The 13,303-nt window shown below is 39.8% G+C and overlaps 1 protein-coding gene across 2 annotated transcripts in view; it reads right to left on the bottom strand.

Moving 5' to 3' along the window:
* Positions 1 to 13,303, bottom strand: part of RECK (reversion inducing cysteine rich protein with kazal motifs) — a 73,293-nt gene that overhangs the window by 38,769 nt on the left and 21,221 nt on the right. Inside the window, exons 7-9 of one of the 2 annotated variants that reach the window (XM_079927405.1) lie at positions 3,969 to 4,002; positions 2,102 to 2,191; positions 1,546 to 1,743 (exon numbers count right to left, since the gene is read on the bottom strand). In XM_079927405.1, the coding sequence (XP_079783531.1) occupies positions 1,546 to 1,743; positions 2,102 to 2,191; positions 3,969 to 4,002 (322 nt within the window). The remainder of the gene's footprint in view (positions 1 to 1,545; positions 1,744 to 2,101; positions 2,192 to 3,968; positions 4,003 to 13,303) is intronic. The other variant, XM_079927406.1, reaches the window with a different exon arrangement.

The following is a 13,303-nucleotide window of genomic DNA, read 5'->3' as shown; positions in this document are numbered from 1 at the left end:
TAATGCAAATGTTGTTGCATTTAATGTTGTCCCAGAGGTCTCTTAGGCTGTCTTCATTTCTTTTCATTCTTTTTTCTTTATTCTGTTCTGCAGCAGTGAATTCCACCATTCTGTCTTCCAAGTCACTTATCTGTTCTTCTGCCTCAGTTATTCTGCTATTGATTCCTTTTAGTGTATTTTTCATTTCAGTTATTGTGTTGTTCATCTCTGTTTGTTTGTTCTTTAATTCTTCTAGATCTTTGTTAAACATTTCTTGCATCTTCTCGATCTTTGCCTCTATTCTTTTTCCGAGGTCCTGGATCATCTTCAATATCATTATTCTGAATTCTTTTTCTGGAAGGTTGCCTATCTCCACTTCATTTACTTGTTTTTCTGGGGTTTTATCTTGTTCCTTCATCTGGTACATAGCCCTCTGCCTTTTCATCTTGCCTATATTATTCATCTTGCCTATATTACTGTGAATGTGGCTTTTGTTCCATAGTTCTTCTTGCTTCTGCTGTCTGCCCTCTCACTCATTGTAGTTTTGATTTGCATTTCTCTAACAATTAGCAATATTGAGCATCTTTTCATGTGCCTGCTGGTCATCTGTATGTCTTCTTTGGAGAAATGTCTATTTAGGTCTTCTGTCCATTTTTTGATCGGGTTGTTTACTTTTTTGATATTGAGTTGTATAAGCTGTTTGTATATTTTGGAAATTAAGCCCTTGTTGGTCGTGTTGTTTATAAATATTTTCTCCCAGTCCACAGCTGTCTTTTCATTTTGTTTATGGTTTCCTTTGCTGTGCAAAAGCTTGTAAGCTTGAGTAGGTCTCATTTGTTTGTTTTGCTTCTATTTCTTTTGCCTTGGGAGACTGATCTAAGAAAATATTGCTAAAATTTATGTCAGAGAATGTTTCTCCTATGTTCTCTTCTAGGAGTTTTATGGTATCATGTCATATAATTAAGTCTTTAAGCCATTTTGAGTTTATTTTTGTGTATTGTGTGAGGGAGTGTTCTAACTTCATTGATTTACATAATACATCTTCCAGTATGTTGATTGTATAATGTAGTTATTATACAGATATATAATTTATTTAATCAACTTTAATCAATATCCTATTGGTGGATGTTTAGGTCATTTTAAATTTTTCTCTATACCAGCAATGTTGTAGTAAACATCCTTTATATGTATAGATGTATTTTTGAAAATTTGTGAGTTTTTGTGAAGGATAATTTCTGAGAAATAGAATTGCTAGATTAAAAGGTATGATTATTTGAAAGTCTCATGGGCATAACCCAATCTTCCCTCTTAAAGTATCCATACCAGTGAATTTTCCCACTTCAGAATAGAGAGTGCCTGTTTCTTCATACCCTTGACAGCCCTGTCTTTCTCGGCATCTTTTAGCTGTGATGATAATGTCCAGTCTGCCAAATCTAAAGACCAAAGGAAGCCTGGTATTTCCCAAATGACCCAGACTGTAGATATCTTCAAGAATTTACTTCGTTTTTTTTTTACAAATTATTTTACCAAAGATTGAAATGAGAGGAATATGTGGCTTTTACTTACTATCTGTTGGGTTCCTCATTGGATAAGATTGGGTATAATTGTTTACACAGTGTATTAATTGTGGACTAATAGAGGCACAATAATTTTCCACTGCTTTGATCTGAGAAGGACCAGGAGAAGAGTCTGTTCGAAAAATGGCTTGACAGTATTCTCGGCAGTTTGTGTGATGGCCTGCATAACTGCAACAAACTGAGCCCACTAGGGGAAAAAAAAAGATTACATTGAAATGAAATCAGCTATTTGCTAACATTAAATCATCATAATAATGATGGAACAATATGTGTCTTTTTGAATTTCAGAAATAAAACCATGCCATAGAAGACACGTAGTTAAAGTCAGCACTACTATAAGCATGGCCATGGGGACATTCAGGCGCTCACTGGTCTGAGAAAGTCATTATTTGTCAACTTATAGTCTATAGTGCGGTGGTTCTCAGCAGGAGCAGTACCAGCCCCTGGGAGAATTTGGATGCATGTGGAAGTGTTTCTGGTTTTCATGATGACTTAAGGATGACTGCTGGCATTTAGCACACGGGGGTCAGGGCTGTGCAACGTACAGGAAAGTCTCATATAATCGAAACTGTCTCCCAAAATGCTAATAGCACCCATGTTGAGAACCACTGGAACAGCTTCCTTCCACGTTGGATCTGTGGAGATTCATAAACAAAGCAAACCAAAGCAAAACAAATCAAACATATCAAAATAAAACAAAACCCCAAATACCTCACATTTATAAAATAGGACCAGTAAAAACCAAGAGATATCAGGACCACTTCATAAATTTGCAAATTATATAACTGTCCATCTTGAAACAAAATCCCTAAAGTTCTATACTGTTTGAAAATCTCCAAGACTATGCCTAAATTGAAAGTGCTCACCTCAAAACTGATATGACTTGCTTCAACACTGAAAAGTAAAACCCACATTTGGAATAAACGATTCTGGACGTATGTATTTTTAAAAATCAAGGTGGACTATTTAAGGTATCTGGGAAGAGCAGGATGAGTGGCTGGGGGTGCAGATGTGGGATTTATAATGAAGAACAAGAGGTCCTCATAGGAGAGGCTAAGGGGTCTGTGGGAGGCTGAAGGGAGCCAAAAGGGTAGAGGTATGGCTGGAAAAGGTTAAGAAAATGGCAGGTAGGAAACCTCTGATAATAATTAGTGATGGTTATAGAGGAACCAGAATCCGGTTTCTGGTGGATTCCACAGACCAAGGAATGAGCAGGGAACTCAGGCGACTTCCAGAAATAATGATAATGATAAAATCATATACAAATGAACTAAAGTAGGACTACACTGATAGCAAGACAAGCCTCTTTCCTGGACAAGGAAACTGTTTCATACCTATTGTGCCAGCTAAGTTTCTGATTTGAAATTACTAACAAACTTACATTGTTCATTGCTGAATTGTTCATTTTATTCACAAAGAACAATCATTAATGGCTACATTTATCATTGTCAACCTCAATGAAGCTAAAACTGGGGGCAGGGGTGAGGGATGCTGAGGACAGAGGAGACAAGTGAGAATAGGACAAAGATGCCTGTCTTCTGATGCCCCAATTAGGCTGGCTTCCTCAGTGTGGGAGGATATAGGATTATGTGCTAAAGACTATCTGGAAAATCTTGAACTAAACCCCAGTCAGAAAGAGTAGAAGATAAAGTACAGACAGCTAATGTTTCTTATACTTTAATACACCCCACTGCCAAGCTCACCTAACAACTCTTTACTCCTCACACGTGTTTCCCCATCTCCAACTGCTCTCGCTGTTCCCTTCAGCTGGAATTCCCTTCCTCCAATCTCTACTGCTCACATCATGTCCATCCTTCAAGGCCCAGTTCAGCTACCAACTCCATGAAGTCACCTCTAAGCACCCCTGCAAGATGTGATCCCTCCTTCCTCTGAACTCCCGTGGCACCTTATCAGTAACTCTATCCCATACCCACCATGTCCCAGAGTTCTTTGTGTACAGGTTGTGTCCCCCACAGGTGTGCATCTGCCCTGCACAGAGTAAGTAGTCAGTGAATATCTGCTGAATGAACTGAGAGGCAGCCCTCAGCTAGTGCTGCAATTATATTACGTTATACTACGTGGGAGTGTTCAACTTCTGTTTATATCACGTGGGAGTGCTCAACTTCCTGTTTATCCAAGTGGGGCATGATCTTCCTCTAAAACACCCAGCACTGATATCTGCTTTGTAAATCTGTAATTAGGACATGGGAATTGTTAGAATTCATGAATGGCCCAAACACTCCAGAGGAAAGAGCCTATCAGAATCCTGCTGTGCACATTCCTTCAGACGGTTTAGTAACAACCTAAGTTATAATGTCAGAGTTTTGGCAATATTTATAACAGCTAAATCATATTCTGTAAACCATGTTTTTCTCTTTGGATTGCTTGTATAACCATCAACAATATACTTACTTTCATTTCTGCTAATGCAACTGAAAAGAGCATTCTGTAAATTAAAGGAAAAAAAAAAACAGAAATTAACAACCACATAGAATTTCTAATTTTATTCCACTTTTAGAGTTATATGGAAATCAGGATATCAAACTATTTAATCCTTCTCTAAATCCAAGATTAAAAACAAAGAAACTATGATATAGCATTCTGGTGAAAAGAGAAACCATCTTCTAATACATTTTGGGGATCAAGATTATCACCCAAGCCATAAGCTGACCACATTATAGCAAACCAAGTTTATGTAAAGCTGTACCAATGTGTGTATGTGGGGAAAGTACAATGTAGTAATCTCAATTGTTTCTTGTAGAACATAAAAAAGCTTTCAGATAATAATATAATAAAGGTTATTTAGGAAATACATATTTCATATAACTACTGCATTTTAGAGTTGAAAGGACCTTGGAGATCACCTCTAATTGTTCTCAAACCTGGCCATGCACTAGAACACCTGGGCTTCCTAGGCCTTAGCCCTAGACTACAGAATTGGAATTTGGGAATGAAGCACAGAAATCTAAATTTAAAACAAGGCCTCAAAGATGATTCTTATGCAGCCATCCTGGGGCCAGAGTTGGGGAATCTCTCTACCATATTACAGATAAAGAAACCATTTCCTTAGCAGGGGAGAGACTGCCCCAGCTCACAGAGCAAGTCAAAAGTAGAATCTGAGACTAGAATTAATGTTTTTAGATCTCTTAGATCACTGTTCAGAAAATATCACACTGTGTTAAAGTCATTGTAAGGAAAATAAACAAAACAAGACAAACAAAAACTTCCTTGTACAATGCTATTTGGATAATCAGGGCTTGTAGACTATGATTAATATCACACTTGGAAGAGAATAAATTCTTAAAAGAATATGGGCATAAATAAAAGGTAGATGGAAAACAAGGACACCCTTATTAATGAATAGAGATGATTTTGGCTTTTATTTGCAACTAACTTCCAAGCTGGCTATGTGATCTAGCCTTATTAAAGGATCAGCTTTACTGACACTTAAAACCTAGCTTCAAGGATCCATCTATGTAGTTGTGTAAAGCTGTACTGCATTTTCTCTACTAAATAATATTCTACTGTAGGAATAAACCACACTTGATTTATCCAAAGCAAAACAAAATACCCAGGACCCATAGATAAGGGCTAATGAATTCACCCAGTATGAATTCTTTCTGTTAGAGATCTCATCAAATAATATAAAATAGTGAAAAGTAAATATTCTTGGTATTCTTTAATAGTGGTCTTTTTTATATTTCTCTTCATCCATGTTTCTTTGTTTTAGTTTGACTTTTCAGCTACCCATTATAGGTAGCCCTCTATTTTGGTTCAATGGTTTCAGGAACACTTTCAATAAAATGATCTAAATCAATATTAAAAAGTCATCTGCTACCATGACTTCCTTGGTGGTCCAATGGTTAAGACTCCAAGCTCCCAATGCAGGGGGTCCGGCCTCGATCACTGGTCAGGGAACTAGATCCCGCACGACGCAACTAAAAGAGCCCTCATGCTGCAAGCAACTGAAGATCCCACACGTGGCAACTAAGACCTGGTGCAGCCAAAAAAAAAAAAAAGTCATCTGCTACCAACTTTCCAGCCCCTCTTAACTGGGTGAATAAAATTCTCATTGCCCTTCTCTTTTCTTTTTTTTGTTTGCTTTGCTTTTTTTGGCTGAGCTGAGAGGCTTGTGGGATTCTAGTTTCCTGGTGGAACCAGGGCCCTCAGCAGTGAAAGCACGGAGTCTTAACCACTGGACCGCCAGGGAATTCCCTGCGATTCTCTTTCTAATATGCAGGTTGTTCCTCTTGTTCCTCTTGTTCCTCTTGGTTCCTCTTGGTTCCTCTTGGTTTTGGCTTTTTTGGCCTTGTTCCTAAAGAAGTATGTTTATTATCTTGGTGGCCGTCCTGGGTTACATGGCCTGATTTCCATTTTTGTTATTCTTCCAGTTACTCTTAAAGTCTCTAGAGCTGTGGTTTTCAAGTGGAGGTAATCTTGCTTCCCAGGGGGCATATGGCAATGTCTGGAGACATTCTTGGTTGTCATAACACGGGGGGGTTGGGGTGTTCTACTGAACTGACATCTAGTAGGTAGAGGAGTCTAGAGATGCTGTTAAACATCCTACAATGCATAAGACAGCTCCCCTACAACAAAGGATTATCCGGCCCCAAATGTCAATAGTGCCAAGGTTGAGAAATTCTGCTCTAGAAACTTACAAATTTGTTCAAGCTTGATTTTTTTTTTAATTTGATCTTAAAAATAAAAGAAATATCACTCTGGGTCAGCCTTGTGGATCACTTAGCTTCAGAGAGAGGTACTAAAGGACACAAAATCTGAAAAATGTCGGAGATCAGCTAATCCAACTCGTTTGACAGAAGCCAGAGTCTGAGGCCTAGAAAGGAGAACTACTTATGGACCCTAGCTTTCACCCACAAATGGGTTGGCAAACTATGGCACCCAGGCCAAATCTTGCCCGCTGCCTGTGTTTGTAAGTAAAGTTTTATTGGAACACAGTCACACCCATTCATTTACATATTGTATATGGTTACCTCACACTATAATAGGAGAGTTGAGTGGACAGTAAGCCTAAACTGGCTGGTAAGCCTAAAATATTTGCTTTCTGACCCTTCACAGAAAAAGTTTGCTAACGGCTGACATAGAAGGGCTCAGCTGTCTCTCTTGATGTCACATCCAGAGCTCAGAGATGTTCCCTAAGCATTTCTCGTTTCCCTTAATGTTCACTGATAGACCTTGCATGCATAGCGTTACTCTAACTTGTTGAACTAAAAACTTTTATATTTCCACGTGGCAGCACCTCTAGTGTTAACACCATTTTTACATCTCTTTCTTTATCTTTACCAGTTTTAAGGTTTCAAACTATGGTCCTTATAGGGAATAGACTGGCGGTTGCCAAGGGGGAGGTGGGTGGGAGAGCGTTGGATTGGGAGTTTGGGGTTGCATGGTATATATACCATGCAAACTGGTATATACAGAATTGATAAACAACAAGGTTCTACTGTATAGCACATGGAACTATATTCAATATCCTGTGATAAACCATAATGGAAAAGAATGTATATATATGTATAACTGAGTCACTTTGCTGTACAGCAGTAACACAACATTGTAATTCAACTATACTTCAGTAGAAAATGAAATTAAATTTAAAAAAGAATGGTCCTTCACTCAAGCATACTGGTATTTGATGAATTCATCAATTCTCTGTTGCTTACTTTACACGCATCATGATTTTATCATATCCCCCTCTTTGATAAAAGATTCTTAACCTTAGGTAACTCTACCTAAGGTATAAACTATAGGTAACTCTACCTTTTCACTGCTAAAACTACTGCTGACTAGTTTGACAGGGCTTAAGACACACATGAGTTACAGCCCTGGCTGACAGTTTCTTCATTTCTTAAGATGGTCCATCAGGGTCTTAGCTAGTCAATTCTTAAGTCTTACAAATGTCTGATCGCCATCTAGTGGCAAAAGTAGGCAGTAACTGAGGGTTTATACTCAGTTGGGTTTATACCAAGCCTCTTTTTTTTTTCCTGTTGCGGAGCAGAGGCTCCGGACGCGCAGGCTCAGGGGCCGTGGCTCACGGGCCCAGCCGCTCAGCGGCATGTGGGATCTTCCTGGACCGGGGCACAAACCCGTGTCCCCTGCATCTGCAGGTGGACTCTCAACCACTGCGCCACCAGGGAAGCCCCCAAGCCTCTTTTGATCTTCTGCCACCAATATTAATACTCAATGTGACTCCATATAGCAGCTCCCTCACCCCACTCATCTTACTCTATAAATCAAAATTACAGTGTAACTGAGGTTAGGATCTACAAAAACCTCAGAGACCCAAAGAACATGTCAGTATGTAAGCGCTGACAGCAAGAGACCTTCAAGTCCCAAAGCCTTCACTATACAGCTGGATAGAGATGTATAGAGTAAGCAAAGGGCAAAGGCGGGGCTAGAACCCAGATTACTCTGCCAGTGCTCTCCCATGACACTATCCCGTGAGAAGACTTTGGATTATTATTCTGAATGCAGCCAATGCAAGGTTGAATTTATGTCCATAGAGTATCCTATTTTAAGTCTATTTTTTAAATCAACATCTTAAATTGTGAAAAAATCATTTTCTTGAAGTATTATCATTTCCCTTAAAAAATTTTGATCATGAAATCTTTCCTCAGGCAGCTGCTTTCATTAGCCAGTTCCCTACCCTACCTAAAATGGTTTTTGAGAACTGCAATAAGCCCTCCCACCTATGGGCACACCTAGCAGAAAAACTAAGATACAGAGTGAAATCAAAGTCAAGGGAACCCTATGTGATCCTTTATGCCACACTGACCTTCCTTCTGGGGGGAAGAGCCATTGGGGTCCATCTGCGAGGTAGACTCTGCGGCTCTAACCTCTTGCTCAGAACTTGGCTCTGCAGATTTATTTTCTGACCTGGCCACTCACTTTTCTACTTCAGTGACCCCTTCTGGCATTTCTCCATTTGTCCACTTGTCTCAATACTTTCTCTGTCCACTGCCCTTCTACTACTACTGGTCCCTCCAGCTTCCCTTTCTCACCAATGATGAGGATGACGAAAATGAAACAAACATTTCACATGAATCTTATTAAAAACAAACAAAACCAGGTTTGAATCTTGGATATTTTAGTCACTTCTGGACAAAGACCCAAAAGAGTACATTCTATGAACTGTTATTAATGTTTCCTATTCCCAAGGCTACTAGTTAAAAGGGGCTGCTTTGTTCCTAAGGTCTCAATAAATAAAATCTGTTTGCTTTTCACAGATGGACTGAGAGTTCTCCCAGTTTGAAGTTTTGCATGAAGAATCTAGCTTATTAAGTGCTAAGTTGGGGCTTCCCTGGTGGCGCAGTGGTTGAGAGTCCGCCTGCCGATGCAGGGTACACGGGTCCATGCCCCGGTCTGGGAGGATCCCACGTGCCGCGGAGCAGCTGGGCCTGTGAGCCATGGCCTCTGGGCCTGCGCGTCTGGAGCCTGTGCTCCGCAATGGGAGAGGCCACAACAGTGAGAGGCCCACGTACTGCAAAAAAAAAAAAAAAAAAAAAGCTAAGTTGGAGAGATTACATAATTGACCTTTTGTTTTTCTTTTTTTTGGCCACGCCGTGCAGCTTGCAGGATCTTAGTTCCCCGACCAGGGATGGAACCCAGGTCATGGCAGTGAAAGCACCGAGTCCTAACCACCGGACCACCAGGGAATTCCCCAATAACTGACCTTTAAAAACATGTTTTTTAAACCTCCACAAGGTATTTTCTCCTTGTTGTGGACACCATGGCTTTTTAGTAAAAAAAATTCTAAGTGACTAGAATATGTAAAGGAGTTTAATAGGACATGGATATCACTAAACAAATGACTCTTCAGCCTCCCAAATAATAAACGTCATTTCAATAGTGGGATAAAAATGAAACCCAAAACTGAGATAAGATTAATAGGTCCAGACTGCTCAGAGAAGTTTGCTCATTATCACCCAGAGCATCCAACCAGCTAGAAGCAAATTCACTAGCAAGTAATACCTGCAGAGTAACATGAGGTCTAGAACACAGCTTACACAGAGTATGTGTTTGTGGCAAATTGACTGCAGCAATGGCCCCAATTTTTTACATTTCCCCGTATCTATTTCTCTCACACTAACTCTGGACTTAGTCATGTGATTTTGCTTTAGTTAAGTGGACAGTAGCAAGCATGAGGTAAGTAGAGACCTGCACATATACTTGCATGTTTCCACTTCTTTTCTTGAGCCCCTGCCACCACCATGGGAACCTGCCTGAGCTAGCCTGCTAGAAGGCTGGGAGAGACACAAAGAGGAGAGCTGAGCTGACTTAGCCAAGGGCATCCTAAACCAGCCAGACCCTGGCTGACTTGCCAGCTGACTGCAGATGCACAAGTGAGCCCAGCCAGAAGCAGCTAGGCCTGCTAAATGCATGAGAAATAATAAATTATTATTAAATAATAATAATTCTAGGCTATGGAGTTTTGGGATGGTTTGCTACACAACATTGTGATTACAGATACAGTATTCAGTGCTTTCTCTGTTCATTCAAAGAATGCCTGATTCATAGACATTTACACAGGGTTTTCGCATAAAACTGCTATTTACTCTGAAACAAAGAACCTTATGTACTGTCCAGAGTGGGAAAACTTTCTATTAAAAAATTCTATCTATAAAAATACTAACTGTAGCACCTATTTACAGGCAACAAATTTTTGTTCATCTTTTAAGTCTTACCTGCTCTGTGAAGACTTCCCCATTACCCTGGGAAGGGTTTTTTCCTCCAGGCTTCAACGTGTCTTGCACAGACTTCTAGCAACGTACTTGTCTCACTGTATTGTAATGGACTATTTGAATTTCTCTCTTCCCATGGACTAGGCTATGAACTTCTTACAGACAGTGGCTAAATCCTTCCATCTTTGTACTCTGAGAACAGTGCCTGATACATATTAAGTGTATCAACTCAATGAATGTTGAAGGAATGAATGAATGACATGCATGCAAAGACAATTGAGACAATGGACTCTGTCCTAGGAACTCAAGACTTTAGCATTAAAAAGTGACTTGAAAACAAAGACTTACACTATACGGTGACCAATGCTATAATAAAGCATGTCAAGTGTTTATAAATAGCAACTAATTTTGTGTGTGTGACGGTAGAGGGCTGAGCAGGAAAGGTTTTAAAGAGGAACCATCTAAGCCAGAATTTCAGTAGGGTTATGGCATGCTGGGGTGGGGTGGGGGTGAAGGGGAGTTCTGATTTGTAATATTTGCTGATATGCGTGGTATAAGTACCCCCATCACAGCTGCTTTTCAAGTTAAAAGCTGGCTTGCCAAACTCCTGAATATTTAACAACCAGTTCTCCCTAGCTGGTGGGAGCTGGCTCCAGTCTACTAATGGATGGGGATGATAGGATGGATTCAGGGAACAGGAATTCCAGGAGGGCAACAGGTGGTACAACTAACAAATACAACACATGGTAATCTGGGAAGTTATAAGCAGTAAGCTGCTGAAGCGTCAAGGAGGGAAGAGTCGGGGGCTAGGTCGAGAAAAGCTTAAGTATACCAGGCTGAGGAACATGAACTGTATCTTACAGGTGAGCCACTGAAGAGTTTCAAGGAAGGGAGTGATACGACCATATTTGGTCTTTAAAGAGGTCACCCTACGAGAAGTGGAGATAGTAAATAAGAGGAGAAATTAGAGACAGGAAAGCTAGTTGGGCAGCTATTGTAGTTGTCCCCCAAAGTGGTATAAAGGCCTGAGGTAGGCAGTAACTGAGGATCTGGAAAGGAGACCAATTTAAGACATATTCCAGAGGCAAATCTTTAGAGCTTAATAGCCAGTTTTTTTATTTTTTGTTTTGTTCTGTGGGAGGTGGTGAGAAAGAAGAAAGAGTAGACAACACCTCTTAGGCTTTTAGTTTATGTGTCTGGGAGGACTGTACTTAAACAACCAAGCAAGAAATGCAAGAAAATGGTAAGTTTTTGTTTGGGGATGTGTGTATGTGTGGTGTTGTGTAGCAGTAGGGTGGAGGGAAGAAGAGGTAGGGAAGGTTAACAGTCAGTTTGGCTGATTTGAAATGTCAGTTGAACATCAAAAGAACACATATCCAGCAGTGATTCAGGAGAAAAAGAGGTTAGCAAAGAAGATTCTGGAGTTGTCATCATATTGGGGCAATTAAAGCTATGGGAGTAGATGAGATTGCCTAGGGAGAAAAACCTGGCCATTTGGATCAGACCAGGTCACAATCTAATCAGACTTGATCAGATTTCCCTTTTGGGATGATCTCATTCAGGTGACTTATAAGAAGAATGGACTGCAGAGGAAATACACTAGCTCAAGGAGACTAAATGGGAGCTATTCCCTTCCCCAGTACAAAGTATGACAGAACAAAACAACATACAAATGGAACGTAATCAAGGATTTATACTATCTCAAGCCAGTACTGCAGGACCTAATAGGTTTCGCTCTTTTTGGAGCTCATCAGCTGCAGGTAACGGCTCAAATCTAGTCTGACACAGCATACCTGTATAGCATTTTACCATTTACAAAGCCTCCCATTCACAGTCTTCTACTTACCATATTCTGACAATTCTTGGAGTTTCCTTGGTACTAAAAGAAGCTTTACATTTAGGTGCTGAAGGCTCTGCTGAGGCAAAGTACCACATGATTCTTTTTGCTAAAATCCCCAAGCCAACTGTCCAAAGCCTAGGCTGTCATCTGCCATGTAAGAAGGTCTACTCTATTCCTGGAACTACTGCGGCACAGATCCAATCATACCGAGGCACAGAAGGCCCCTAGCTGTCCAGAGAATCCTGCTGGTCCTACATCCCTGCCCTCCTAGGTCTAAATTTTTAGGGCTATTTTTTCATCCCTTTTCCTTTATGCTTCTGGTAGTAAATCTAGAATCAAGGTTAATTTGAGAGAAAAGGAACAAAATAAAATTAAAACATAGAAATCTTTAAAACAGAACATTTTATTGCGACATTTCCTGAGGATACACTGGACAGCCCATACAGACATACATAAATATGCACCAAACACTGGCATCCACGGGTACCACAAAGTGTGTGGTAAGCTACCATTTGTGTACAGAAGGGTAGAAGAGGACTATATATACATATTTACTTTTATGTGCATAAAATATCTCTGGTGACCTTAGGAACTGGGTGGCTGTGGTATAAGAGGTAGGAAAGACTTTTTATTGTATACTGTTTTGAATTTTGAACATGTGAATATTCAAAAAATAAAATTTAACACATACCTGCACTCTTATGCATTTAGCTGTGTGTTGATAGGATAGTGCTGACAGACCTGAGCCTGGCACTCACAAGGCTGACCATCTTTGTTTTTGTGGTTCTGAGAGCCTCTTTTTAATATCCTCAGAGTCTTAATTTTATCTCAGCATTCTCAGAGAACCAGAGCCCCAGGACAGAACATTATTTTAGTTTTCTTTAGCAACAGTTTAGTTTAAAACTTAAATGGATTAAGCTTAAAAAGGAAAAAAAAAAAAAGCAAATCCTCACAAAAATATCTCCTACTGACTTTCCTTCATAGTTTCTCAACTTCCTTAATGAAATAACATCAAGGAACTGGACTGAAGAAAGCTAGGAAGAAAGGAGAGAAATGAAAATCACATTTCTGAAAACAATATAAAGAAAAGCGCAGAGAAGGATCTGTGAAAGAAGGAATAAAAAAGTAAAAGCACAAAAGTCTGAGGACAAATTTGCAACACTGTATTTCAGTGGCTCATGCAGCAAATGGAAAGGTATATATATTTATGGCCA

The sequence above is a fragment of the Stenella coeruleoalba genome (genome assembly GCF_951394435.1).
Source record: "Stenella coeruleoalba genome assembly, chromosome: 7".
Lineage (NCBI taxonomy): Eukaryota > Metazoa > Chordata > Mammalia > Artiodactyla > Delphinidae > Stenella > Stenella coeruleoalba.
The sequence above is the reverse complement of the archived record's forward strand: the minus strand, read 5'-3'. Positions and strand labels throughout refer to the sequence as shown.